The 26,265-nt window shown below is 42.1% G+C and overlaps 1 protein-coding gene across 5 annotated transcripts in view; it reads left to right on the forward strand.

Annotated features, from left to right (window-relative positions):
* Positions 1 to 26,265, forward strand: part of CALCR (calcitonin receptor) — a 252,662-nt gene that overhangs the window by 147,112 nt on the left and 79,285 nt on the right. For 4 of the 5 annotated variants that reach the window (XM_061587206.1, XM_061587209.1, XM_061587207.1 and 1 more), the window contains 3 exons: positions 7,296 to 7,408; positions 13,922 to 14,013; positions 17,765 to 17,891. In XM_061587206.1, the coding sequence (XP_061443190.1) occupies positions 7,296 to 7,408; positions 13,922 to 14,013; positions 17,765 to 17,891 (332 nt within the window). The remainder of the gene's footprint in view (positions 1 to 7,295; positions 7,409 to 13,921; positions 14,014 to 17,764; positions 17,892 to 26,265) is intronic. The other variant, XM_061587208.1, reaches the window with a different exon arrangement.

Raw genomic sequence — 26,265 nt, forward strand, 5'->3', positions numbered from 1 at the left:
TTTATGGACTACTCTATGTTATAGACATTATGTACTATTTGAAACATTCTCTTCCACATGTACCCTCCCTTTCTTCAAATGTTTTATGAGTCAACTTAACTACATCAAGATGCTCCAAAACAATTCTTTCAGTAAGGAGAATATCACAGCTTGCACATCTACTACAAGCTGTCCACAAGGGTGATGCTCTCAAGAGTTCGAGAAAGAGCAATGTCTTAAAACAATTTTTGAAATACTGCATGCAGTCATTACTTCATATGTAGAGCCTGCCCCCACGTCTTTGGCTAAGCAACACCAACTGAAAAAGCAAATAGAAAATATTACTAAAATATAGGTAAAGATCAGTCAAAGAGTTAAAATTTGTAACAGTCCATACTGGAGCATCAGTGTTGTCTAATGACTGAAGTTTTAAAGGGGAGTGAGTCATGCTGATTAGCCCATGCCCCCTGGCCAACACATATGCCAGAATCAAGAAAGAATTCCCCTTGGTTTCCTCAGCTATTCCGTTTCCCCTGCTATAGAACTAGTATTGGAGAATGCTGATCTTAAACAACCTGAAACATACCATAAAAGTTGTTGTTGTAAAGGACAGAGGAAGCCAATGTGGTGTGTTCCAGGTGTTTTTGGACTATAGCTCCCATCATCCCTGACAATTGGCTCCACTGGCTGGGGCTGGTGGGAGTTAGAAGACACCATGTTGGTTACCACTAGTATGGAATGAAAAATCTAGGGGATCTAAACAAATTAGGGGATATAATTATATGTGCAGATGTAATAGTTCATTAATTGTCTTTGTTACTATTTTCTAAATGATTTTTGCTCTAGCACAACCACCATGGAGAATCATCTGTCCCAATACTAGCACCTACCATTAAATGGCAATACCATTATATTATGCCAAGGCTAGTGTGGTCTACTGGCTAGAGTAGAGTAGTGGGAGACCAGGTTTGAATCCCAACCCAGCCATGAAGCTCACTGAGTGACCTTGGAGGAATGGGGGAGAGCCATGTACACCACTTTGAGCTCCTTGGAGTAAATATGGTATAAAAATGTAATAAATAAATAAATAATATTATATATATGGCATAATGCCATTACAAAGCCATGTTTCTTACATTTTAACCCAACTGGAAATCAAGACATCACTTAGAACAGAAGTGGGGAACTTTTTTTCCTGTCAAGGGCCAAATCTTGGATATAATTTGTCAGGGGCCGAATACCAATGGTGGAAAGCAGCCAACTCTATTTATTTATTACATTTATACCCCTCCTTTCTTTTCATGATAGAAACCCAAGGCAGCTTACGTATGGTTCCCAGGTCTCCCATCCAGGCAGTGACCAGACCTGACCCTGCTTAGCTTTAGCAGGATGCTGGCCTCATATGCCTTCAGACCATAGCCTGGGGCCTACTCTAGTGGTGGATGGTGTCAGAGCCAAAAGTGGGTGGGCACCCCTTTTCTCTCTTTCTGTCACCCCTTCTCTCTCTCTCTCTCTGCCACCCCTCCCCCCATGTTATCTACTCTGGGGCAGAGAGCCACATGCAGCCTTTAGGCTACTATTACCCCGTCCCTGCTTTAGAGAATAAGGAATTCCAAACCACATCCAGAATATTACGGTGTAAAAAAATCTGTTTAACCATGTTTCGCCACTCCACATAAAAGTCATTTGACCACCCTCTTTTTAGGGCTGAGTGGAGGGGGTGTGGACAGTGCAACTAAATGAACCTCCCAAAAGCATTAACGAAGCAGGGGTATAGTTTATCAGTCTGCAAAGAAGGCTGCAACGTAAATAGGTTTGCCCTGGCTCAGCTCTCAATTTTTAATCATCAGCTGTACTCTGTGCCCACACTGTCAGCACATGGCTCACAGAACGTAACAAAGGGGAGCTGGAGGGATGAAGCTTGTTGTATAATTCTGTGGATTGTGATCCATTCACCTGTGACCCTAAATGTCTGACAGGAGTGGGGAGGTGATTAGAAGTGACCATTCTCTTATCAACAAATGGCTTAGGTTAGCTTAGATCAGGGGTAGGAAAATTATCTCTCCCCAGTAGCCCCTCCCCCCCAAAAAACAACCAAAGTGCAAGGCTGCATGAACAGGCTGAAACATTCAGCAAGGTAGAGAAGCCCTCAGCCCCTGTGTTGCCTCGTCCTGGCTTAGAGCCATCCTGGTTTAGGTCCATGACCTTGCTTCCCATTAAAGAAACAACAATATTAGAAGCAGACCATTTATTGCTGCACAGTGTATTGGGACAAATCTTCCATACTGAGGTAGTTAAAGCCATCTTATAGCTCCTTCTTATGGTGCTGCAAAGCAGAGGGTTGTCACAGAAACTTTCCCCTGATTGATTATTCTTGCTCATTGCCAATGAGTCAGGCTTGCTGAATAGGTTCTGGGAAAAAGAGATATATTGGTTAGATTTTATAATTACTAGACCAAATATTTTCTCTCCGCCCCCACCCCTCCACCCCTGCCGGAGTCACTGGAATTTTTCTAAGCAGCTGAAGCAATAGATCTCTCCAGCCATTGGAGGAGAAAAATATATATTGTTAATGTAATGATTCCTTGGATAGCAGTGCAAGGACATTAGGTGAAATTTTGGTACATTGTGTTCTATTGCAGAGTCACCTTTCATCTCAGTTTAAGACTTCAGATGCTTTCCAGCTTTAGACAGTATCTGGCAACGGATGCAATGGAGAAGATAGTAGGAGAGCAAGTCTAAGATGATCTGCAAGTTAAATTGATGGGCAGCTGAAAGACAATGTTCTTTCCTTCTATTTTGTTTGGGCACGTATTCACTTTTGAACATTGGATCCCTAGAACTGCTGGGCTGAAACTGTAGTTATTCTAAAAGACATTTTCCTTTGGATTGCTTAGAGTGTGCCTATTCCAAGTGTTTCTATATAAAGTTGTGTTCCTGGTCATAGAAAGAGAGCACGTTCCCTCAGTCGTCGGCTTTCTGCTTTTGTTAAGGTAGATGATACGGTCAGAGATCAAACTTACAAAACAAAATAAACCCAGTTTTTAGATAGATAGATAGGTAGATAGATAGATTCATTCAAGAAGAATGATACAACTAATAATTCTACGCAAAAACTTGGAATGCTGATAACTGGTTGCTATAATAGTTGTGTGGCCTTCCAACACAGCTCTTTAATAATTCCCATTGAAATCTATGGGATCTGTAATGATGAGCAAACCTATGTAAACAGCTGAAGTATAATTACATAGATTCATAGGATTACAAGAGTGAAAGGAACCCAAAGTAAAAAATGTATTAAATTCCTGCACTTCCACTCACCTACCCACTTATTTCCCTGGAGAATAACTCAATCCATTTCATTTCCTTATTTTATTTATAAATGTATTACATTTATATTCCACCTTGCTTCCAAGATGGCTTTCCTTTCCCTCACAGCATGCCTATAAGGTAGGTTATTCTAAGAGAGAATGTCTGACCCATAGTCACTGAGTACGTTTCTTTGCCAAGTGGCAATCTGAACCTAGGTTTTTCCAGTTTTAGTCTAGCACTGTAACCATTGTGCCATACTGCTTATATACCACTTTTCTGCCATTTTAGGTACACAAGACAGCTCACATAACAATAAAACAGGTCACAATGCTATCAAACAGCCAGCATTTATACAGATTAAAAACCCCTAAAGCATTTTTAAAATATTAGAAACCATCCCTCACAGAATCAAATATGCAAAGGACAGAAAAGAGAGACTTTCCCTTCAAGTCTTCTAGAACAAGAAGACCTTTTCTTGCTCACTAAGTCTTTAGGGAACCCCTTGAAGATCTTGATGAAGAAAATCCTGTAAGAGTGATGCTGCGGTAGAAAAGGCCCTATTTTCTGTCAGGTAGAGAAGGCACCAGAAGCAGGGCTTTCCCAGGCAATCTTAAGAGTGCAAGAAGGCTCATATGGGGAAAGGCATTATCTCAAATATTTACAGTATTTATTACAGTATATACATTACTTTGGTTGGGCAGAAGGTAGACTCTGGTCCACCAAAGAACCCCTAGCCAGTCCCTGGTGGACCACCTAGGTGGAATAGGGAATAGGGAACCTGCTATGGCCTTCCAGATGTTGTTGGACTCCAGCTCCCATCATCCCCAGGTAGCCTTGTCAATGGTCAGGGATGATGGGAGCTGCAGTCCAATAACATTTGGAGGGCCACAGGTTCCATATCCCTGGCCTTGATCCTGTTAATTGCTGGGAGTCTTGCAAAGATTACTGGACTAGGTGGACCGTAGTCAAATCCAGTAAGACATTGCTTATGTTCTTCAGCAGGAGTGAATGTTCAGGATCACATAACACAGATTAGTTATATCTGCTAGGTAGACCATGCAAGACTTAAGTCAATCTGTCCCTGCTTTTCATAGGAATCATAGAATCATAGAATAGTAAAGTTGGAAGGGGCCTATAAGCAGAGCTTGGAAAAGTTACTTTTTTGACCTACAATTCCCATCAGCCTCAGCCAGCATGGCCACTGGATTGGGTTGATGGGAGCTGTAGTTCAAAAAAGTAACTTTTCCAAGCTCTGCCTATAAGGCCATCGAGTCCAACCCCCTGCTCAATACAGGAATCCAAATCAAAGCATTCCCGACAGATGGAAGCTCCTTGTATTGACTCAGAACCTGGTCCATCTAGCTCACTATTGCTTACACAGATTGGCAATGGCTCTTCAGTGTTTCAGGCTTCAGTACTTGAACCCTTGGAGTTCCTGCCAGCCTGCTGATACCTCATTCTTGTGCATGGATGGTGTCATTTTAGCTACATCATGATGGTCCTCCAGATGACTCCAATTCCCATCATCCCTGACAATTGGCCACACTGGTTGGAGCAGATGAGGTCCAACAACTTCTGGATTGCTGCAGGTTCCCCATTCTTGGTATTCCTTGGTTATTTACAAAAGGGTTCCCCGAACAGCCAGCCAGTGGAAATAGGGAGCCAGAAAAAGTGTCAGCTTGACTGAAGTAGTAGATTCATGACCAGTTATATGACCTGTGGGCAAGAGGAGGAGGCAATCCCAGTTGCATTTCTCCGCCATGTTGGATACCACATGAGGCAATGGCCACCACCACACAAGAGAATGGATATATACATGTGTGGGGTGTGCAACTGATACTGGCATATATGCAGGCATGCCTGCAGAGACATTTATCAATTGCTGTTGTATGTGGAAAATGGAACAGTGCAGTTGTTCTTCTACACCAAGTTGGGAATGAGGGAGAAAAACTAGAACGCTTCTCTTTACGTTCACCTGGATTCTTATTATGCCTCTCTCACATGCAAGACAGAAAAACACACAAAAAGCAAAGTATTGCTCTGGACCAATCACCGTAAAGGGGTGAACTTAGCAGTGTGACTTGTGCAGAAACGAATTAGGCAAAATAATAATAATAATGCCCACACATATGGATCTTACAATTCAGGTTTTAAAAAATAAATCCAAGCACAAACAGAGCATGTATTGATCTTGAGTCCATCAACCAAATATGGAAAACTTGGATTTTGAGGTTAGATATGGATGGGCCCAGAACACTGGGCCCTGTTCTGTGACCACACAGAACAAAATAACACTAGATGAATTTCTGCTCTATTCTGCAGATGATTTTCTATTTAAGGACTATTTTAATAAAATAGTACTGGAGAATCAAATGGAGTGCTTAGTGTTCCGTATGTATACACTACCTGCATTACATGTGTTATACTCAAAAGTCAATATTCATATCATGATTTCTAAGGAACCCAAATTTCAAGTTTTTTTAAAAATAGAACCTATCTGCCTTAGAATTTTTTATAGTGCTTGTTACTATGGTTTTTAAACTACTGATTTTTAAAGTTATATTATTCTAAGTTCCTTTATGCAGAAGCAACTCTTGGTTACTTCAATAGATTTCACAGCCGGTATTGTATCATGCTTTTCTGTATTTCCTCAACCACCTTCTCTCACTTTGTACAAAAATTTATGTGATGAACTGCAATGATAGTCAAGAGTGTATCACTGAACTTGAGGGGAAAAACTAGAGCAATCTTCCCCTCTTCCCCAACCTGGTGCCCTTCAGATGTTTTAGACTGCAACTCCCATCAGCCCCAGACTAAAAGGCCAATGGACAAGGATGGTGGGAGTTGTAGTTCAGCAACATCTGCAGGACCCCAGGTTGGGGAAGACTGATGTGGAGAAATCTGGAGGTGGATAGGAATATCATTGGCTATTAACTAAAGCTCAGTCCTGTGAGCTGCTATACAAATGCAACAATTTATAGCATCAGGCTGGTGCCTGACAGCACTATTGCAAGGACCGAGCTAGTACTGACATCACCAAAGCAATAGCCAGTGCAGCAGTCATTAGTAGTGCTCTGCTGCTGTTTGCTTCCTTGTTTGCTTCAACCTGATCTGGACAGAATACAAATTGGCCTGAATCAGCCCAATTTGGTTTGTGATTTGTACAAATACTGAAAACTTACCTCTTTAGCCAGGCTTTTTGTCTGAAGTCCCCCCCCCGCCCGCCCGCCCGCCCGGGTTAGGTACTTATTGTTCCTGTTCTGCTGTATTTTTAGTATAATGTAGTGATTTTATGGTTATGCTTATTTTAGATTGTTGTTTTAACTACTGACTAATTTGAAGCTGCCCTGTGCTTTGGATTGGAGGAAGGGTGGGATACAAAAATGTCTAATAAAAACTAAAGTATTGGTATGCGTTCTTGATGCATAGACCTGGGGAGTTTCACTCATGTGGTCCACAGCGTGTCTGTCAATTTGAGGTTGAAGATAGGAGACAGCACATCCATCACACTAAATATTCAGATTGGGTTTTAAGTGTATTTTATTGCTTTTTATTTTTTATATTGTATTACAATCTGAATTCTATGGAAATTGTACAGCGTCTGGCATAGTTCATGACAATTGCTACCGCAGGTAGAAAAATCATTCAGTGGTCCACCAAGACCCTCAGGAATTTTCAAGTGCTCCATGGGGGAAAGGTTTTTGGAACCACTGGCATAGACCACTGATTTTTGTATTAAGCAGGAACATAAATTATGCTGATTGGTTTTATAATGTTTTGATCTCTTTTTTATTGGAACTATTGTATTGTTAGTTTATGTACATGATTTATCCCAACCTGGGACCACTTGTTTGGTAAAAGACATGTTAAAAATGAAATAAATAAAGGGATTTATGTTAAATATCACCCTAAAATTATTTAGATGTGCAAACACTGATGTGCTTTAGTATATGGACTTAGGCTTCTTAAACAAATTACAAACTCTCTGCATTTTTAATTCACAGAAATAGCAACAAAATATTGTGAGAAGACTGGAACCTGGTTCCGGCATCCTGAAAGTAATCGAACTTGGTCCAACTACACGCGGTGCAATTCTTTCACAAATGAAAAGCGTAAGGTAGGCTATTTAACTTGTAATGCATCCTACTGCTGCTGTCCACATTTCTATCCTACACATTTGCTATTTATGATACAGGGTGCCAGTCCCTTAGCTATGTTTCAGATGACATGCAGTTACGTCTCAGGAATACCTGTGTCCAGTTCATAGGTTCTACACGCTGGTAGCTATTGTTTAAAATCAAATTAGTCTAAGAAGTACTAATTGTGGATGTCAAAGGCAAATCCCCCTAGAACAGCCTTTCCCAACCAGTGTGCCTCCAGATGTTGTTGGACCACAATTCCCATCTTTCCTGACCATTGGCAATGCTGGCTGAGGCTGATGGGAGCTGTGGTCCAACAACATCTGGAGGCACACTGGTTGGGAAAGGCTGCCCTAGAAGAAATGGAGTCCCAGGCAATGAGAATCTTGGGCAGAATGGTATAGAGAGACAACACTGGAAGCTGGTTGCCCACCAGTGAAGCACTACTGCAGAGAAAATAATCAAGATTGCACTTAAAATAAACTGCTTTTACACAATTTAATCTTCCATAGATCGAAACATTTATTATTGTGCCATTTGCCTTTCTGCAATCTGGGCTTGATGATAAAATTAAAAATGCATCACATGCATTAAGTACTTCCAGTTCAATACCAGTGAATGGTTTTGTTTCTTTGTAATAATCTCCAGCACAATGCCCTCCCCCCGCAACAATTTTTAATGCCCAGAGGGAAAGTAATAAAAGTGTGTGGGTTGTATTCAGCTAAGTCCTACTCAGAGTAGACCCTTTGAAATGAATGACCCTTAGTTATGTCAATTTACATCAATTGGTCTACTCTGAGTAAGGCCTGGCAACCAAGGGGTCTTCTGTATCTTTAAAAGTTGTGCAGGGGGAACGGAGAATTCCACCTTGTGGTTTTTCCCATTACAGAGTTGCAAGAAAACCTGCACTTGGCTGAATTTTCTCTTATCAAAGATACAGAATCATTCTCAGGCCCTGAGCCTGGCAACCCTTTTTACAACAATGCATATATTATTTATTATTATTTATTTATTTTATTAGATTTTTATACCGCCCGACTAGCATCAGCTCTCTGGGCGGTGTACAACAAAATATAAAAATACAAAAACATCTCAAAATCTCATAATAAAATACAGCATAAACATATGTAAAAACAAGAAATCAGAAACAATTACAACAAAATTTAAAACTAAAACAAGTTACATATTAAAACGCCATAGCAAAGAGGAAGGTCTTAACCTGGCGCCGAAAGGACAACAATGTCGGTGCCATACACACCTCTTCGGGGAGACTGTTCCACAATTCGGGGGCCACCACTGAGAAGGCCCTAGATCTTGTCACCACCCTCCGAGCCTCCCTATGAGACGGAACTCGGAGGAGGGCCTTCAGTGTAGAGCGTAGTGTACGGGCAGGTTCATATCGGGAGAGGCGTTCTGACAAGTATTGTGGTCCCGCGCCGTATAGGGCTTTATAGGTTAGAACCAACACTTTGAATCTAGCCCGGAAGCATATTGGCAGCCAGTGCAAGCGAGCCAGAACAGGTGTTATGTGTTCCGACCGCCTGGTCCCTGTTATTAATCTGGCCGCCGCATTTTGGACAAGCTGTAGCTTCCGAACTGTCTTCAAAGGCAGTCCTACATAGAGCGCATTGCAGTAATCCAGTCGTGAGGTTACCAGAGCATGTACGACTGATGTTAGGTCCTCCCTGCTCAGATAGGGACGTAGCTGGGCCACCAGCCAAAGCTGGTAGAAAGCATTCCGTGCCACCGATGCCACTTGGGCCTCAAGTGACAGGGAAGGATCTAAAAAGACTCCCAGACTACGAACCCCGTCCTTTAGGGGGAGTGTAACCCCATCCAGGACAGGGTGTATATCCACCATCCGATCAGGGAAGCCGTTCACCAGCAGCATCTCAGTCTTGTCTGGATTGAGCTTCAGTTTAGGGGAAAGTGTGCATAAAAACAAAACTATTAACGGAAATAACATACACAGATGCATTATATTAAGCAAAACTGCTTGACAAAATTTGGTTAGTCAAAACTGCATACAAAAATATGTTTATTAGGAGAAATCAGTGCTAAAATGCTAAATTTATATGAGGATTTTTAAAAATAATAATAATAAATTGCTGCAGAAATGAATTTGTTGGGAAAAATGGGAAGCTGGCAGAACCAAAACTGACAAATCCTTCCATCCCTACTTGTGTGTCTGCTCAGTCTGCTATCCAGATGCCAATAATTGATGAACAAGCTGAAGGCCCCAGATCTCTATTCTTATTAGGGTTGCCAGGTTCTTGGCCTGAGACTGATCCTGTATCTTTAGGAGAAGAGAAGGTCAGCCAAGTGCAGGTGTTCTTGCAACTCTGTAATGGGAAAAACCACAAGGTGGACGTCTCCCTCCTCCCTCCACAACTTTTAAAGATACAGTAGACCTCTTGGAGGCTGGGCTTGGCAACTAAGAGGTCTTCTGTATCTTTAAAAGTTGGGCAGGGGGGAGGGAGAATTCCACCTTGTGGTTTTTCTAATTACAGAGTTGCAAGAACACCTGCACTTGGCTGACTTTCTCTTCTGCTAAAGATACAGGATCAGTCTCAGGGACTGAACCTGGCAACCCTAATTCTTATGGTTCTTTAAACTGGCCTTGCTCTATCTTCTGATAGCCCTTCAAATAGACTGTCCTCTGTAAGTAGGACCCAGGACCACTCTGATAATGGATGGAGCTGCAAGTAGCCTTGCAGCAGGAATGCTTGTGGTGATTCTGTTCTTTTGTTCTTTAAAAAAGTGTAGGTGCAGCCACTACTGGCCCCCATTAAAACTGCAAGGTAATCCTGCAGGTGAGGAGGCAGGATAGCTGGCATTTGCTGGTTGGCACAAGAGGCTACTGTAAGGACAGAATATGGAGAAACCGATTGGTTCCCCATCGGAAAGGGTGTGAGACAGGGGTGTATTTTATCACCCTATTTATTTAATCTATACGCAGAACATATCATACGGAAAGCAGGATTGGACCAAGATGAGGGAGGTGTGAAAATTGGAGGGAGAAATATCAATAATTTAAGATATGCAGATGATACCATACTACTAGCAGAAACCAGTAATGATTTGAAACTAATGCTGATGAAAGTTAAAGAGGAAAGCACAAAAGCAGGACTACAGCTGAATGTCAAAAAGAATAAAGTAATGACAACACAAGATTTATGTAACTTTACAGTTGACAATGAGGACACTGAACTTGTCAAGGACTATCAATACCTTGGCACAGTCATTAACCAAAATGGAGACAATAGTCAAGAAATTAGAAGAAGGCTAGGACTGGGGAGGGCAGCTGTGAGAGAACTAGAAAAGGTCCTCAAATGTAAAGATGTATCACTAAACACTAAAGTCAGGATCATTCAGACCATGGTATCTCCGATCTCTATGTATGGAGGTGAAAGTTGGACAGTGAAAAAAGTGGGTAAGAGAAAAATCAACTCATTTGAAATGTGGTGTAGGAGGAGAGCTTTGTGCATACCATGGACTGCGAAAAAGACAAATTGTTGGGTGTTAGAACAAATTAAACCAGAACTATCACTAGAAGCTAAAATGATGAAACTGAGGTTATCATACTTTGGACACATAATGAGAAGACATGAAAAGACAATAATGCTTGGAAAAAGGGAAGAAGGGAGTAGAAAAAGAGGAAGCCCAAAAGAGATGGATTGATTCCATAAAGGAAGCCACAGAGTTGAACTTACATCTGAACAAGGTGGTTCATGACAGATGCTCTTGGAGGTCACTGATTCATACGGTCGCCATAAGTCGTAGTTGACTTGGAGGCACATAACAACAACAACAAATTTTTATTTAAAAGGTTAGGAGAGTATTCATAGTGAACTGTGCGTCAGAGAGCATCCACCTCAAGCAAAGAACTTCTTAAGCAGCCAATATATTATACAGCCACGAGAGTGAAAATACCCCTCATGCTATTCTGATGCTTCCCATAAGCTCATTTCAAAACAAAACCTTACAAAACTTAGAGTCCTGAACTCAGAAATGCTTGCTTTAACAGCTGTCTAAATTTTCATGGCAATACACAAAACATTGATAAATTCAGATTATTATGGCAAGACTAGGTCCATAATGGGCAAAATAAGAATGTGTGTGTGGGTTACAGAACTAGTAGCTCTCAAAGATATAACAGTTCCCATAATTCTTTGAGGGAATCCATGACTGTTTAAAGTGGTATGATACTGCTTCTATATATATATAATGTAGATGGAGCCCAGCTGAGGCAGCAAAGAGAAATGACATGGGTTATTTTTCTTTGCCACCTCAGCTGGCCTCCATCTGAACCCTTCCCTCCATTGATGGAGGGAAGGTGTCAAATGACAGTTTGTGGAGGCTGATCCACTTTTGCAGCTTTGTACTCTTATGGGAATTTTCAAGTTTAAATGAAATATAGGGCCTGTTTCAGTCAAAATTTAGCACTTTTAAGTTTCATTGATTTCATTAGAAGAGTTCTTAACTTTCCTTCTTACCTCTCTTCCCTTGCTTAATGTTGCCTGCATAGCACTTTTATTTATTTATTTTTAATATTATTCCTAATCCTTTTTTCTTTTTCTTTATCCTTTGAATTTACAGGCTGTTGTTGGTTAGATGAATTCCCCTTTAAGTGTGTGTGGCATTCCCCTTTAAGTGTGTGTGGCATTTAGATTGAGCTGTGGTCTACTCATTATGTAATACAGTGGAAAAAGTCTAATTAGATTGATAAAATATGACCTTTAATATTACGATGAAACCTGTAACCCTTTGAAACAAAAAGTAATTATATTCTATTCTCAGAGGCATTCAAGAAAACTTCTACATAGAATTTCTATTTCAGATCATAGGCTAAGGTTGGGGTGAGTGGGGTGGTACCTATTAAGCAAAGAATTCATGGAAAGAAGTCTGACCTTTGTTGATTTTAAATGTAGGGACGAATAAAACAGAAATAACATAGTGAGATGCTGTTTTGCACAGATTCCAGGCATCTGAAACCAGTTGCCATTCATCTAGAGGGGATCAACTTCCCTGTATAAAAAACACATATCTGCTTCTTCCTTTCATTTATTCTGTTCTTTTTAATTATTTTCTTTCAGCAAAAGTGGTTGAAAAAAATTCTCCCAACTCCCACGTGGTTATATGAAGAATTAAAAAAAAAAGACTAAGTAATTAGAAGCATGGAAGAAGTGAAGTGAAGAAGTGAAGGCTGAGCTAGACTCTGGCTGCATTCACAGAATTATTCCACTATTATTCCACTTTAAACAGTCATGTTTCACCAAAGTATGCTGGGAACTGTAGTTTGTGAAGGGTGCTGAGATTTGTTACGAGACCCCTATTCCCCTCATAGAGCTACAATTGTCTGAGTTCTCTGGGACGAAGGACTGAGTGTTAAACCACTCAGGAAATTGTTGCATACCCGTCTACATTCTGTCCCTTCAGGTGATTTTCTCCTTAGACCAGCTCTGGGAGCCAAAATTGAGCTCAGCTGAGAGAAAAATGAGCGGCTGAATATAAATATTTGAAACAGGGTATCTGTTCCATTATGTATGACATCTCCAGCATTTGTCTTCTTGCAGTTTAGAATTTAGTTTTAAATGGGTGGATGTTAAATACCATCTGTGTGTAGGGTTGCCAGGTCCATGGCCTGAGACTGATCCTGTATCTTTAGGAAGAGAGAAGGTCAGACAAGTGCAGGTGTTCTTGCAACTCTGTAATGGGAAGAACCACAAGGTGGAATTCTCCCTCCCCCTTGCACAACTTTTAAAGATACAGAATACCTCTTGGAGGCTGGACCTGGCAACCAAGAGGTCTTCTGTATCTTTAAAAGTTGGGCAGGGGGAAGGGAGAATTCCACCTTGTGGTTTTTCCCATTACAGGGTTGCAAGAACACCTGCACTTGGCTGACTTTCTCTTCTCCTAAAGATACAGGATCAGTCTCAGGCCAAGAACCTGGCAACCCTATCTGTGTGGTATCTTGTGGCAATTTAAGATTGACAAAAATAATTTTACTTTCAACATCCTTATACCTCCAAGACCAATCATCCATTCCTGGGAATCCTGGCAACTGACAGGCACCTTCCCCCCCCCCTCAAAAGTACCTACAGTGAAGAAGGAAGTGTTTTCCTCAGCCTCACTGTCCACATCATCATGGATGCAGCATGGATTTTTTTTTTAGTAATACAAAACTTTTGTGTTTTCTTCCCTTTTCCTTCCCAAAGATATAGAATTTCATAACGATATGTGATGGGATAAGGCAAAGAAACAAATGTGTTGTTTGAAGGGGCATGTTCTTTCTGAAACTTGAGTACATACAGTCTTGTAGCTATGCTAACCAAATCTAACAAATACATTTGAATCTTCAACGCACACAGAGGAAGGTCAAATTTAGCCCTTTTCATACTAGGCTATACATATCTAACATCTGTGTCTCAAAAGAAGCAAAAATATTGCTATATGTTGTTTCTTCATTCAGTCTTCTTTTTAAATTTCAGATGGTATTCATACTTTACTATATGACTATAGTTGGACACGCTTTGTCTATAACCTCTCTGTTGATTTCTTTGGGAATACTTTTCTATTTCAAGTAAGTATTACTTCGAGCTTTCTTTTCTTCAATGACTTGACTGAGATATTCATTCACAGGTATGGCCGCCAGTTCTTCTCTGGTCTATGCAATGCAACTAGGGTTGCCAGGTTCATGGCCTGAGACTGATCCTGTATCTTTAGGAGAAGAGAAAGTCAGCCAAGTGCCGGTGTTTTTGCAACTCTGTAATGGGAAAAACCACAAGGTGGAATTCTCCCTTCCCCCTGCACAACTTTTAAAGATACAGAAGGCCTCTTGGTTGCCAGGCCCGGCCTCCAAGAGGTCTTTTGTATCTTTAAAAGTTGTGCACAGGGGAGGGAGAATTCCACCTTGTGGTTTTTCTCATTACAGGGTTGCAAGAACACCTGCACTTGGCTGACCTTCTCTTCTCCTAAAGATACAGGATCAGTCTCAGGCCATGGACCTGGCAACTCTAAATGCAACATTAGCCTCTCATTGGCCAACAATGGCCTATAAATCATCTTATCCAAGTGCCATTTTATCCAGTTCCCCACAGATGCCCCACTGTGCCTACACATGTAGAATCCTTCAAGTCAGACATATTCTGTTCTGTGTAACTGAAGACTGCAAGCTGCTGCATCTATCAAAGTATATTTACAGTGCAATCCTGTGTCTGTTTACTTGGAGGTAAGTCCCACTGTGCTGAGTAGAGCTTACTTCCAGGTAAGTATGTCTAGGCAAGCAAAATTAATTATCTTACCTGTTATAAACTATGTGACAAAACAAATGAATAATAAAATAAACATGTGCTCAGTAAGGGAAATCCCCTCAGCTGTTGTCTCACAAATGCAAACGTTTTACTGTACTGAACATTAAAACATCAGTGCTTTCCCAATACAGAAATCTTACTCCTCTGTAAATTTAGATGATACTGTACATGTTCTCACACTGATAAATGTTTTGGCTACGAAAAGTGGATGTAGGAGTACAGGAAAGACACTGATGTTGTTCCAAGTAAAAAACTATATTAGGTTCTCTTCAATCAAACTGAAATATTGCAGCTGTTGATCAATTCTTTTACCTCTGTTGCTTATCTGAAAAAAGTGTGGTGAACATATATTTAGAAGGAAATATCCTAAAACAGGTGATCTTGTGTATATTTTACCCAGGAATTGCACTATTGATTGTATGATGTGACTTGGCAGATTACTACTGCAGGCTAAGGTTCATACTCACACAAAGGGTGCATAAGCAAGATCAGTTAATTTGAAGCAAACCAAAAATGGGAACAGGTGAATAGTAATTGGGAATATGTAAACAGCAATGTTAATTTTTCCAGATTAATTAACAGAGCGTATATTTTAAATAAGCGATGGCATACTGCATAGCACACTCCTCCACTACCTACTCCCTCGTACGCCATATTTTATGACTTGATCTGAAATAACTAACCTGTTCATCCAAATCAAACTGTCAGTTTACTCATTTCTATTTTGGCAGAATCAAGAAAATCCTACATATCAAAATACACCGGCTTCAGATCAAAATAGACTTACTGTAGTTCCTTCCTCTTCTCTTTTGCTAAACAAAGGTTATGTGTGATGTGCAGATGCATCCATTTGGTACATGCACAAAATGTAATGCAGTAATAGTGCTCCACTCTATCAGTGTTAAAAAAATTCTCTTCCACTCCACATTAGGGCTAAATGAAAATGGCTCCTCAAAATTTACCAACTCACCGGTAGGTGTCTAATTTGGGGAGAGCATTTTGGTGATTTGAGGGGAGCAAAATTCACTCCAGAGTTCAGGGGCTGCTTAGCCATCCATGGTTGTCCTGGCAGTTGTTTCTTCTTGAGAGTTTTTTTTAAATCCTTTTGCTGCATACAGTCCTAAATATGGGACTGACTTCTGAGTAAACATGATTAGCATTAGGCTAAAAGCTAGCTTGCTGCTTGCCTGCTGAGTTTGCTCCTCTGATGAAACTTGCTGTCTTCTCCCCTTTTAGCTTGTGAGAGTAATATTCTGGATACTTGTATGTTCCACAAGTGGCTCACTGGGCTCAGTGGAGCTGCTACCCTAACTTCCTGTAAGGTGGGTAGCTGTTGCTTACTGGAAGCAGGGGGAGGTGACGAGGAGGAGGAGTACTGGCTTGGCTCCTGCCAGTCCATTTCCACTGCACCAACCTCCCTATCACTCACCCCTCTCTCTCCCAGTAAGTTACAGCAACCCATCTGCCTAGAGCTAGTATTAACTGCTCACCACCACCACCCAGCAAGCTACTTCTAGTATGTTCCCCTTCATCTTTTTGCAGTCATTACAGACACAGAAACCAGTAACACGAGTAGAAATAAGAAAGGGCACAGGTATCTGTCCTGATAGTCTATTTACAGAAACAGGAAGTAGAGGGCTAATTATTGACATTGAAAAAAACTGGCTCATATCTCCTTCTGCCCTCCATCTCCCACTCTCAGAAACTTTGGTGGAAGATTCACGGTTAAATGATTTTTTAAAATCCCTTTAACACACACTCAGTCTTTCTCATTCTCTGTCCCCAACTCCCTCTTGTCTTGCTCTCTATCTTGACCTTTCTCAGTCGGTATGGAGAAGCAGAGAGAACTAGCCAGCAGTGAAAGCATGTGATTTGCATTTATCTCTGAGGCTGTGGTGAGAAAAGTATAGAAGCAAAAACAAAAATCATTATTTGCATTTTTATTTTTGGCCAGCTTCTCTGCTAGAACCTCTCAGGGTGATGTTATATTTTTGTGGTCACCAGTTACGTCTTTTGGCATCACCACAAAGGACAATATGTCATTACTTCGGAGGTGTTTATGGTGAAATATATCAAAAGCTTCAGAGGCTTTTACCAGCTAATAATTGGTTGAAGTACAGGAAACAGAGGGGAGAAATAGATGTTCATAATGGAAGGAAGACCGCAGTGTGTTCCCCCAAGGATTGCTTCTGTTTAATTTATTGAACGATCTGCAATCAGGAGTGAGCAGTGAATTGCTAAATTTGTGGGCGACCCCAAACTATTTAGGCTAGCAAAATCCAAAGTAGACAGTAAACTTCAGAAGGAACTCTGGGTGAATGGGCAACAAAATAGGAAGTGAAATTCCATGTAAGTATCCATGTTGTCCGCATCCTAGTACAAGTTTAGGATATTTTTTAGTATCCCTACTACTGAGGGCTAGTTCAAACTTACAATAACACTGCTCTTCTCTATGGTCAGTGTGTCTAGTGAGTAAATGGCACAATAATTTGTGATTAGTTCAACTAGTGTGGAAATCTTGAAAACAAGTCACTTTCTTGATTATGTTGGCCACAATTAAGCAGGAAATAAGTATCTTGTTCTTGTGGGATCCAAGAAGGAATCAAAACCATGCAGGATATGAATGCAAATCTCCCTGACATCCAGGGAAATTCCAGATTTAGATTCCTCGCTTAGTTCATTACCCGTTCCTATGGCATTATGTAATTTCCATCTCTGTGTTCCAAAGAACATCTCCTTATAGGATGATAAATGTGGTATTTGTAATTTGTATAAATACAAAAATACAAAAAATATGGCTCGGACCGAATGCAAGCTGAGTGGTGCTTTAAGTGCGATCTGGAAAGCATGTAGCTTTAAACAGGTGTAAAAAAATGTTTAGCTCCCATGGCTTCAACGCCAGCCATGTGTTTTCCAACGGCCTGTTGCCAGATTGCATTCTTCAGAAAGAGCATGTGCTTGTTATAAAGTAACATCAGTAATCAAAACACTAATTTACAATTTGTGGTGCATATTTTTCAGGAGCCTCAGCTGTCAAAGGATAACACTGCACAAGAATCTGTTTTTTTCTTATGTTCTTAACTCTGTGTTTACACTCGCCCACCTCATTGCAGTAGTGTCTGATCGAGACCTGGTAAGAAAGGATCCAGTAAGTATTACATTTATTTTTTTCCCATTACTTAATAGAGAATCTGTTATGAATAGAAGGATTTTGAACTCTGGATCTGGAAGCTGAGGACAAATATCTTACCATCACAAAATCTTCCTTTAAAATAAGATCATTGGATTATTTAGGGTATATTTCATTTTTGCAATGGCCTGAAAACAGCAGACCCATATCAAGTTTCTGTTTCCTCTTTCAGAATATCTCACAAGCCCCTGATGTCAATGTAATGTCATTATGATGTGCATTTTCATGATGATGTGCTCCATGTCATTTATTGATGGTGGTGGTGCTGGTTCTAAAAGGTACAAGGACATGGGTGAAGGACCTGACATGCGGTTGCCATTTTTGGTACTGGCCTCATATTCTTTCTAACATGTCGTTCCACTCTGAAACCGAATCTTGTGAGATCATGGCCACAGGGCTGACACCAGAGGGTGACCAGGTTGGGCCCTGGCTGAGGGCCCCTGTGGCCCAGAGGGGCCCATGTAGGGCCTCTCCTTATGGTGGAAGAGTGGTGCTCCCGTCCCTTGATCCATGGCAGCATTAGGTCCTGCAATCCGACTCTGCAGCAGATTGTAGAGAGGGACCTCCCAGGCACCTCCACCCAATAGACAGTGTGGGCTTTAATAATCCCGCCTGCACACCCCACCTACCTCTTCCTTCAGCGTGAATGCTGTGTGCTCATGCCTGCCATCACCCAAGATGGCTGTGGGGGCTTTCCTAAGGGGCTGATGCCAACACAGCCATCTTGCTTGATGGTAGGCATGTATGCTGCATGCACATGTCATTCACATGACAGGAGAGGTAGCAGGGGTGGGCTTATTAACCCCGTGCTGCCTGTATGGGAGGGGTGTTGCAGGCCCAGGGCAGGCTGGTGCCCAAGGGCCCACTCATGCCTGGCACCCGTCCTGCATGGCCATCTGCAGGAATTTTCTCAGCAGGTGGGCAAAGTAAAACACTGAAAGCTGGGAGGAGAATGTTTCTCACAAAAAAAAATGAGAAGAATAGTGCCTGCACATTTCTTCTCATATCTCAGGTTCTACAAATGCAAGAAACTTGGTTTTTTTTAAGAAAGAAAGAAAGAAAGAAAGAAAGAAAGAAAGAAAGAAAGAAAGAAAGAAAGAAAGAAAGAAAGAAAGAAAGAAAGAAAGAAAGAAAGAAAGAAAGAAAGAAAGAAAGAAAGAAAGAAAGAAAGAAAGAAAGAAAGAAAGCTGGAGGTTATGATTCATCCAAAGGGGCAACTGCTAGAGATGTGGGAGAAATTTGACTGAGTTCACCTTTTAAAGTAAACTTACCAAATTCACAGTTTCTGAAACAATATGCAAGCTGAAACACAGCCATCCTTCAAAATTCACAATGAATTTTGCAAAGCAATTAAACAGCCAAGCAATATGTACAAAAATGCATATACTCAAGTAAAGCAAAAACGCATATACTAGTGAACATACAAAAATATTATATTGAGGGAAATTGCTTTGCAGAGATGTGTATATTCTGCCAAATTGCACACAAAAATGGGGATATTAGGAGAAATTCTCACTAAAATGCTGATGAATTTTCATGAGGACTTTTTTCTAAAAAAATTGCAAACTGTTGTGGAAAAGTGGACAACTGAACTTAAGGCAGATTTATCCATCCCCAGCAACTGCCCTACTTTCCCAAGCGGATGTCCATGCACAGATGCTGCAGTGATATAAAGCCTTTAGAAGCTGTGGTGCCATCAGGGCAGGATTTTGGGACAGAAGCCCAGGGCCCCACTCAGCAGAACAAACAGGAAGGAGCATGCCCAAACACAGCAGGGTTAACCTACCACATTTAGAAGTGAGTGAAGTAAAGACATCCTTTCCTTGTAATGCCCTTAATTCCAAAGTCTAGAAGATCAGTAATTTTTAGGTTTTTGTGGCTTGGTGTTCTGCATTGTGTGATAAGTTCAGGGGCTCCCACCATTTGTTTTTTTCCACAGTATAGTATGAAAAGCATAATCCCTATTTATTACATGATGTAGCAGTATAGAATATAGTTACAAATGCAACATAAATACCATATGAACTTTTTTGTCTGTCTGTCTGTCTGAATGTGGAATACTTTTTCTTCCAGCTACTTCCAAGTACACAACAACAGCTCAGTTAAAAACATAATGGCTGCTTTCACACTGCACTTTATTCCATTATTTTGATGATTTCTTACCTGGTAATTTGCACATTGTATTTGATCTTTCACATGACGTATAAGCTAGTTCTGGAATTCTAGTGGAATATAGCGCATGTTTAGTGCTAATTTTTGGGATAGATAATACCAAGAATAATCCATTTGCAAGCATGGGAACCCAGAAAATCATGGGAGTTTTTTTTGCTAGCTGCAGCCACTCATGTGACAGGCATCCCAGCATGCAGTGCATTCCCACCCTTGAGGTATGCTTTTTTTTTTTTTGCCTGATGAGAATTGTACCGGTATTCCGGCATAGGCTTAGATAGCAGCAGCATTTCTCACGCACACCCCTATATAACTAAAAAAAAAAAAGTCAGATGCTAAAGGGAGAGGGGTTGCATGGCAATGGGACAAGGTCTCAAACATTCTACACAGTGAGTGCTGCAACATTTGTAGTTGCGTTGTTTACGAGGCAAGTAGGCTAGAGGCATTCTGTTCTTTCAGACCTACTTGCCTTCCGTGTTTTGGGGCACATGAATGCTTATATGATGCCACTATCTATGGCAGCCTTTCCCAGGTTTTGGGTCCCCAGATGTTGCTGAACTACAGTTCCCATTATCTTGACTATTGGCCATGCTGGCTGGGGCTGATGGGAGTTGTAGTTCAACAACATCTGGGGAACCAAAGGTTGGGAAAGGCTGATGTATGGCTCATAAAACCCTCTTGTGGCAGCTTGATACACAGAGTTAAGGTTAGGACTCTGTGCAAGCCAATACTATTTGCTGCTGCCTTGACACAGTGCCTTACAGCAGAGGTTCCCAAATGTCATCTGCAGACCACCAGTGATTCACTAGATTCATTCAGGTGATCTATGGTGTGTCTGTGGATTTGTGGTTGAAGACCACAATGGAGATGGCACATCCATTGCATTAAATATTCATAATGACTTTCAACTGTATTTTTATTTCTTTTATTTCTTATCTTGTATTTTATTGTATTAGTTTAAATTCTATGTAATTCAAGTTGTAATATAATAAAATACAAAATATAAGAAACAAAAGCAATAAAAATACAATTAAAAATCATGCAGCATCTAGCACAAGGCATTATAATTGCTACAAAAGCCAGAAAAATCATTAAGTGGCCTGCCAAGAGCCTCAGCAGTTTTCAAGTGGTTCATGGTAAAAAAAGGTTTGGGAACCGCTGCCTTCTAGGATCGAGCTGTTTTTGGCTCATTTTCTTAGCCTTTAGTTTAGGCCAATGAATGTTTGTACATCTTCTGTTAATGCATAGGCCAGCGATTCATATTAAATTCATTGGTATGTCTGCATTTATTAGGCTATAGAAAATGTTTTGTTTCAGGATACATTTTCCCCTTGGAGGTTTATCTAAAAGTAGCTTGCATTTGTTCACATTATCGTATGTTTCCATTTTATGCAAATAGTCGGATCAAAATACTTTTGATATTTGAAGAAAAAGTTCTTGCATAAGGTAAAATGTGATTTCTTTGTAAAAATCTTTTGTAAATTGCTCTGAGAACCTCTTGGGGCTACAAAGTGGGATATAAATATTCACAATAAAGCAAAATTATGTCAGGCTTCTGGCAGTAAATAGCACTCTAGGAAGGCAATTATTTCCGGATATATGTAAAGTTTTTACTAAAAGAGATGCTCCAACTTATGTGATGGTTAGACTGTGTCTAGTCATAGAGTCATAGAATAGTAGAGTTGGAAGGGACCTATAAAGCCATCGAGACCAACCCCCTGCTCAATGTAGGAATCCAACTTAAAGCATACCCAACAGATGGCTGTCCAGCTGCCTCTTAAATGCCTCCAGTGTTGGAGAGTCCACTACCTCCCTAGGTAATGGATTCCATTGTCATACTGCTCTAACAGTTAGGACGTTTTTCCTGATGTTCAGTCAAAATCTGGCTTCCTGTAACTTGAGCCCGTTATTCCGATCTGGGATGATCGAGAAGAGATCCTGGCCCTTCTCTGTGTGACAACCTTTCAAGTACTTGAAGAGTGCTATCTTATCTCCCCTCAGTCTTCTCTTCTCAAGGCTAAACATGCCCAGTTCTTTCAGTCTCTCCTCATAGGACTTTGTTCCCAGTCCCCTAATCATCCTTGTTGCCCTCCTCTGAACATGTTTCAGTTTGTCTGCATCCTTCTTAAAGTGCGGTGTCACCTGTATTCAAAAGCAGCACAGTCACAGCAGAAATGCATGCCCAGCGCCCATTGTATTTCTTTTGAAAATGCCATTCTGTATTCTTCACAGCCAACACTACCATCTTGCACATTTTAAGACATCTGATGCCAACTGGTCATTAGCATCAGTCTGTCCTGCTATCATCACATGTTGTTTGCCTGTGCCATATTTCACATATTGGTGCACTAAACCAGAAGCATCAGAAAACTGAAGGAATTTGGTCTCCAAAAAGGAGAGAGAAAAAAGACAGAGGGTGGCATCATAAGATTAAGCCCCAGACACATAACTTTTTCATTCTAATACTCTCACTAGAATGGTCATCATAATTAATGTGAGGGGACCTTTGCTTATAGGATAGCTTGGCCTACAGAAGGCCCCATGTTCAATCCCTGGCCTCTCCAGTTAAAAGGACTAGGGAGCAGGTGATGTGAATCACTTCTTCCTGGGACTCTAGAGCAGGAGTAGGAAACTGGACCCACCTGGTGGGCTCATTCTTATCTCCCCACCCTGTGGACCAAGTTTGACAGGTGGGTGTAGCCACCCACTTATCAATCACCTGATGTCATTATGACCCATTTTTGCATAGCACTGGGTTATGTGCTCAGAAGCCCCAACTATCAGCTGATGATCGTGGCTTGCAAATGTCAATTCCTGCATAACTCTATGCACAGAAATGAGGTGATGAGACTGCTCACTGGGGCAGGGTATCGCCAACATGTCACCCCGCTGCTGAAAGAATTGCACTGGCTGTCCATTTGCTACCAGGCCAAGTTCAAGGTTCAAGTTTTGGTGTACAAAGCCCTATACAGCTTAGGACCAGGATACCTGAAAGACCATCTTACCCCTTTTGTACCCAGTTGATCACTGCGCTTTGCAAGTGAGGACCTCCTGCAGATACCATCTTATCAGGAGATCTGTTCTGCACAACATAGGAAATGGACCTTTTGTGCGGCGGCACCTACCTTGTGGAACTCCCTCCCCTTAAATATTAGACAGGCTCCATCTCTGTTATTTATTTATTTTTATTTATTTTATTTTATTTTATTTTATTTATATACCGCCCTAAGCCAAAAAGGCTCTCTGGGCGGTGTACATAAAAGATAAAACAAGCAAAATATATAAATACAGTAAATATAACAAAATCAAAAATCAAAACAACAAGGAACAAAAACCAAGCAACATCAAAATATAACAATAATAAGATACTGTTTAAAATACACTATAAAAACAATTATTAAAATACATTTTAAAATGCCTGGGAGAATAAAAAGGTTTTCACCTGGCGCCGAAAAGATAGCAGCGTCGGCGCCAGGCGTACCTCATCGGGGAGACTATTCCACAATTCGGGGGCCACCACCGAGAAGGCCCTGGTTCTGGTCACCACCCTCCGAGCTTCTCGATGGGATTGGACTCGGAGGAGGGCCTTAGATGTCGAGCGCAGTGTACGGGTAGGTTCGTATTGGGAGAGGCGTTCCACCAGGTATTGTGGTCCCATGCCGTGTAGGGCTTTATAGGTCAAAACCAGCACTTTGAATTTAGCCCGGAAACAAATAGGAAGCCAGTGCAGACGGGCCAGAACAGGTGTTATATGAGCGGACCTTCTGGTCCGCGTCAGTAGTCTGGCCGCTGCATTCTGGACTAGCTGTAGTTTCCGAACTATCTTCAAGGGCAGCCCAACGTAGAGCGCATTGCAGTAGTCCAACCTAGAAGTTACCAGAGCGTGAACAACTGAGGCGAGGTCATCACTGTCCAGGTAGGGACGTAGCTGGGCTACCAGTCGAAGATGGTAAAAAGCGTTCCGTGCCACCGAGGCCACCTGGGCCTCGAGAGACAAGGAAGGATCGAAAAGAACTCCCAAGCTATGAACCTGTTCCTTCAAGGGGAGTGTAACCCCATCAAGAACAGGATGAACATCCTCCATCTGGGCAGTGAAGGCACTCACTGTTATCTTTTCAGTGCCTATTGAAGACCTTCCTCTTTCAACAAGACTTGTAAGTTGAGACCTTATCTGCATCTGTGTTGGAATCACTTTTTAATATGATTTTAAATCTTTTTTAAAAAATATATGTTTTTTACTTTTTTTAAGGTGTCTTCAAAGCTTTTAAAAATGTTTTTAAAGATGTTTGTTTTAATGTATTTTAAAGTCTGTTTTTATGATGTTTTAAAGTGGTCTTAGTGCTTTTGTTTGCGGCCCTGGGCTCCTGCTGGGAGGAAGGGCGGGATATAAATCAAATAATAAATAAATAAATAATATACACACGTTTGCAAAACAATTCCCCCTGATATAATGTATTTTATGTTATTTTCACTAATAAATGCATTTTTACACACACTTTATTCTAGTATATATTTTTGTACACATAATGTATACACAATGCATGCATAACGCAATATAAAAGTCAGAGTTACAAGGCAGTATAACATAAATAACAACCAACATAACACATATACAACCAAGCCCCAATGATCAGCTGATTGTCGGTGCTTGTGCGAGGAGCTTTGCAAGTACCATCAATCAGCATCTGACCTGCCTCATACCTAATATCACATATGATGTCACATGTAGGTAGGTGTGGCTTGGCCAAAGTGTCCTGGTAGTAGGCTTGCCAGGTCTCCGGTTTTCTGCCGGAGTCTCCAGCAAAAGGGGGCCGTCTCCGGCCATAGTTCCTTTAAAAAGGCTAATCTCCGGCTTTTGAGCGTGCCGCTCAGCCACGCATACGTGATTGACACACGCATGCGTGAAGGCTGTGGCTGGCCGCCTTCCCGCCCCGCCCTTTGTAACTGAGGGAGGGACTGCAGAGAGAGAGGAGGAGTTGAGTTACCGCCGCGGCCCCCCCTGTGCAGCAGAGCCTGGATGCTCCCGCCGGCCACAGAAGTGAGGGTGGTGAGTGGAGGCCGTAGCCGCGTGGCGCCGATGGGTGGGAGCGGCCGCGATGGGGCTGAGGAGTCTGTGCGTGCGGTCGTTCCGAATCCGGTTGGGGGAAGAAGGCCGCTGATGGAAGGAGCCGGTTTGAGGCCGGGTCGTTTGTAGGCCGTCGCGCAGAGGGAGAGAGAGGGGGGTGAGAGAGATTTGTCTTGAGTCTGCTATATTTAGTGAAGCTTGAGTCTGCTGTATTTAGTGAGCGGCCTGCCAGCCTCAGCCGGTTCCCCTACTCCGGAAAGGAGCAGCGTGGTGCCGATGGGCGGGAGCGGCTGCGATGGGGCTGAGGAGTCTATGCGTGCGGTCGTTCCGAATCCGGTTGCGGGAAGAAGGCCGCAGCGCTGGTGGAAGGAGCCGGTTTGAGGCCGGGTCGTTTGTAGGCCGTCACGCAGAGGGAGGGGGGGGGAGAGAGAGAGAGATTTGTCTTGAGTCTGCTGTATTTAGTGAAGCTTGAGTCTGCTGTATTTAGTGAAGCGGCCGGCCATCCTTTCCGGAGCAGGGGAACTGGCTGAGGCTGGCAGGCCACTCACTAAATACAGCAGACTCAAGCTTCACTAAATATAGCAGACTCAAGACAAATCTCTCTCTCCCTCTCTCTCTCTCTCCCTCTGCGCGACAGCCTACAAACGACCCGGCCTCAAACCACCAGCTCCTTCCACCAGCGGCCTTCTTCCCACAACCGGATTCGGAACGACCGCACACACAGACTCCTCAGCCCCATTGTGGCTGCTCCCGCCCATCGGCGCCACGCTGCTCCTTTCTGGAGCAGGGGAACCGGCTGAGGCTGGCAGGCCGCTCACTAAATACAGGCGACTCAAGCTTCACTAAGTATAGCAGACTCAAGACAAATCTCTCTCCCCCCCCCTCTCCCTCTGCGCGACGGCCTACAAACGACCCGGCCTCAAACCGGCTCCTTCCACCAGCGGCCTTCTTCCCGCAACCGGATTCAGAACGACTGCACGCACAGACTCCTCAGCCCCATCGCGGCCGCTCCCGCCCATCGGCGCCACACTGCTCCTTTCCGGAGCAGGGGAACTGGCTGAGGCTAGCAACCGCTGCCGAGATGGCGCCCATGCGGCA

The sequence above is a fragment of the Rhineura floridana genome, chromosome 10 (genome assembly GCF_030035675.1).
Source record: "Rhineura floridana isolate rRhiFlo1 chromosome 10, rRhiFlo1.hap2, whole genome shotgun sequence".
Lineage (NCBI taxonomy): Eukaryota > Metazoa > Chordata > Lepidosauria > Squamata > Rhineuridae > Rhineura > Rhineura floridana.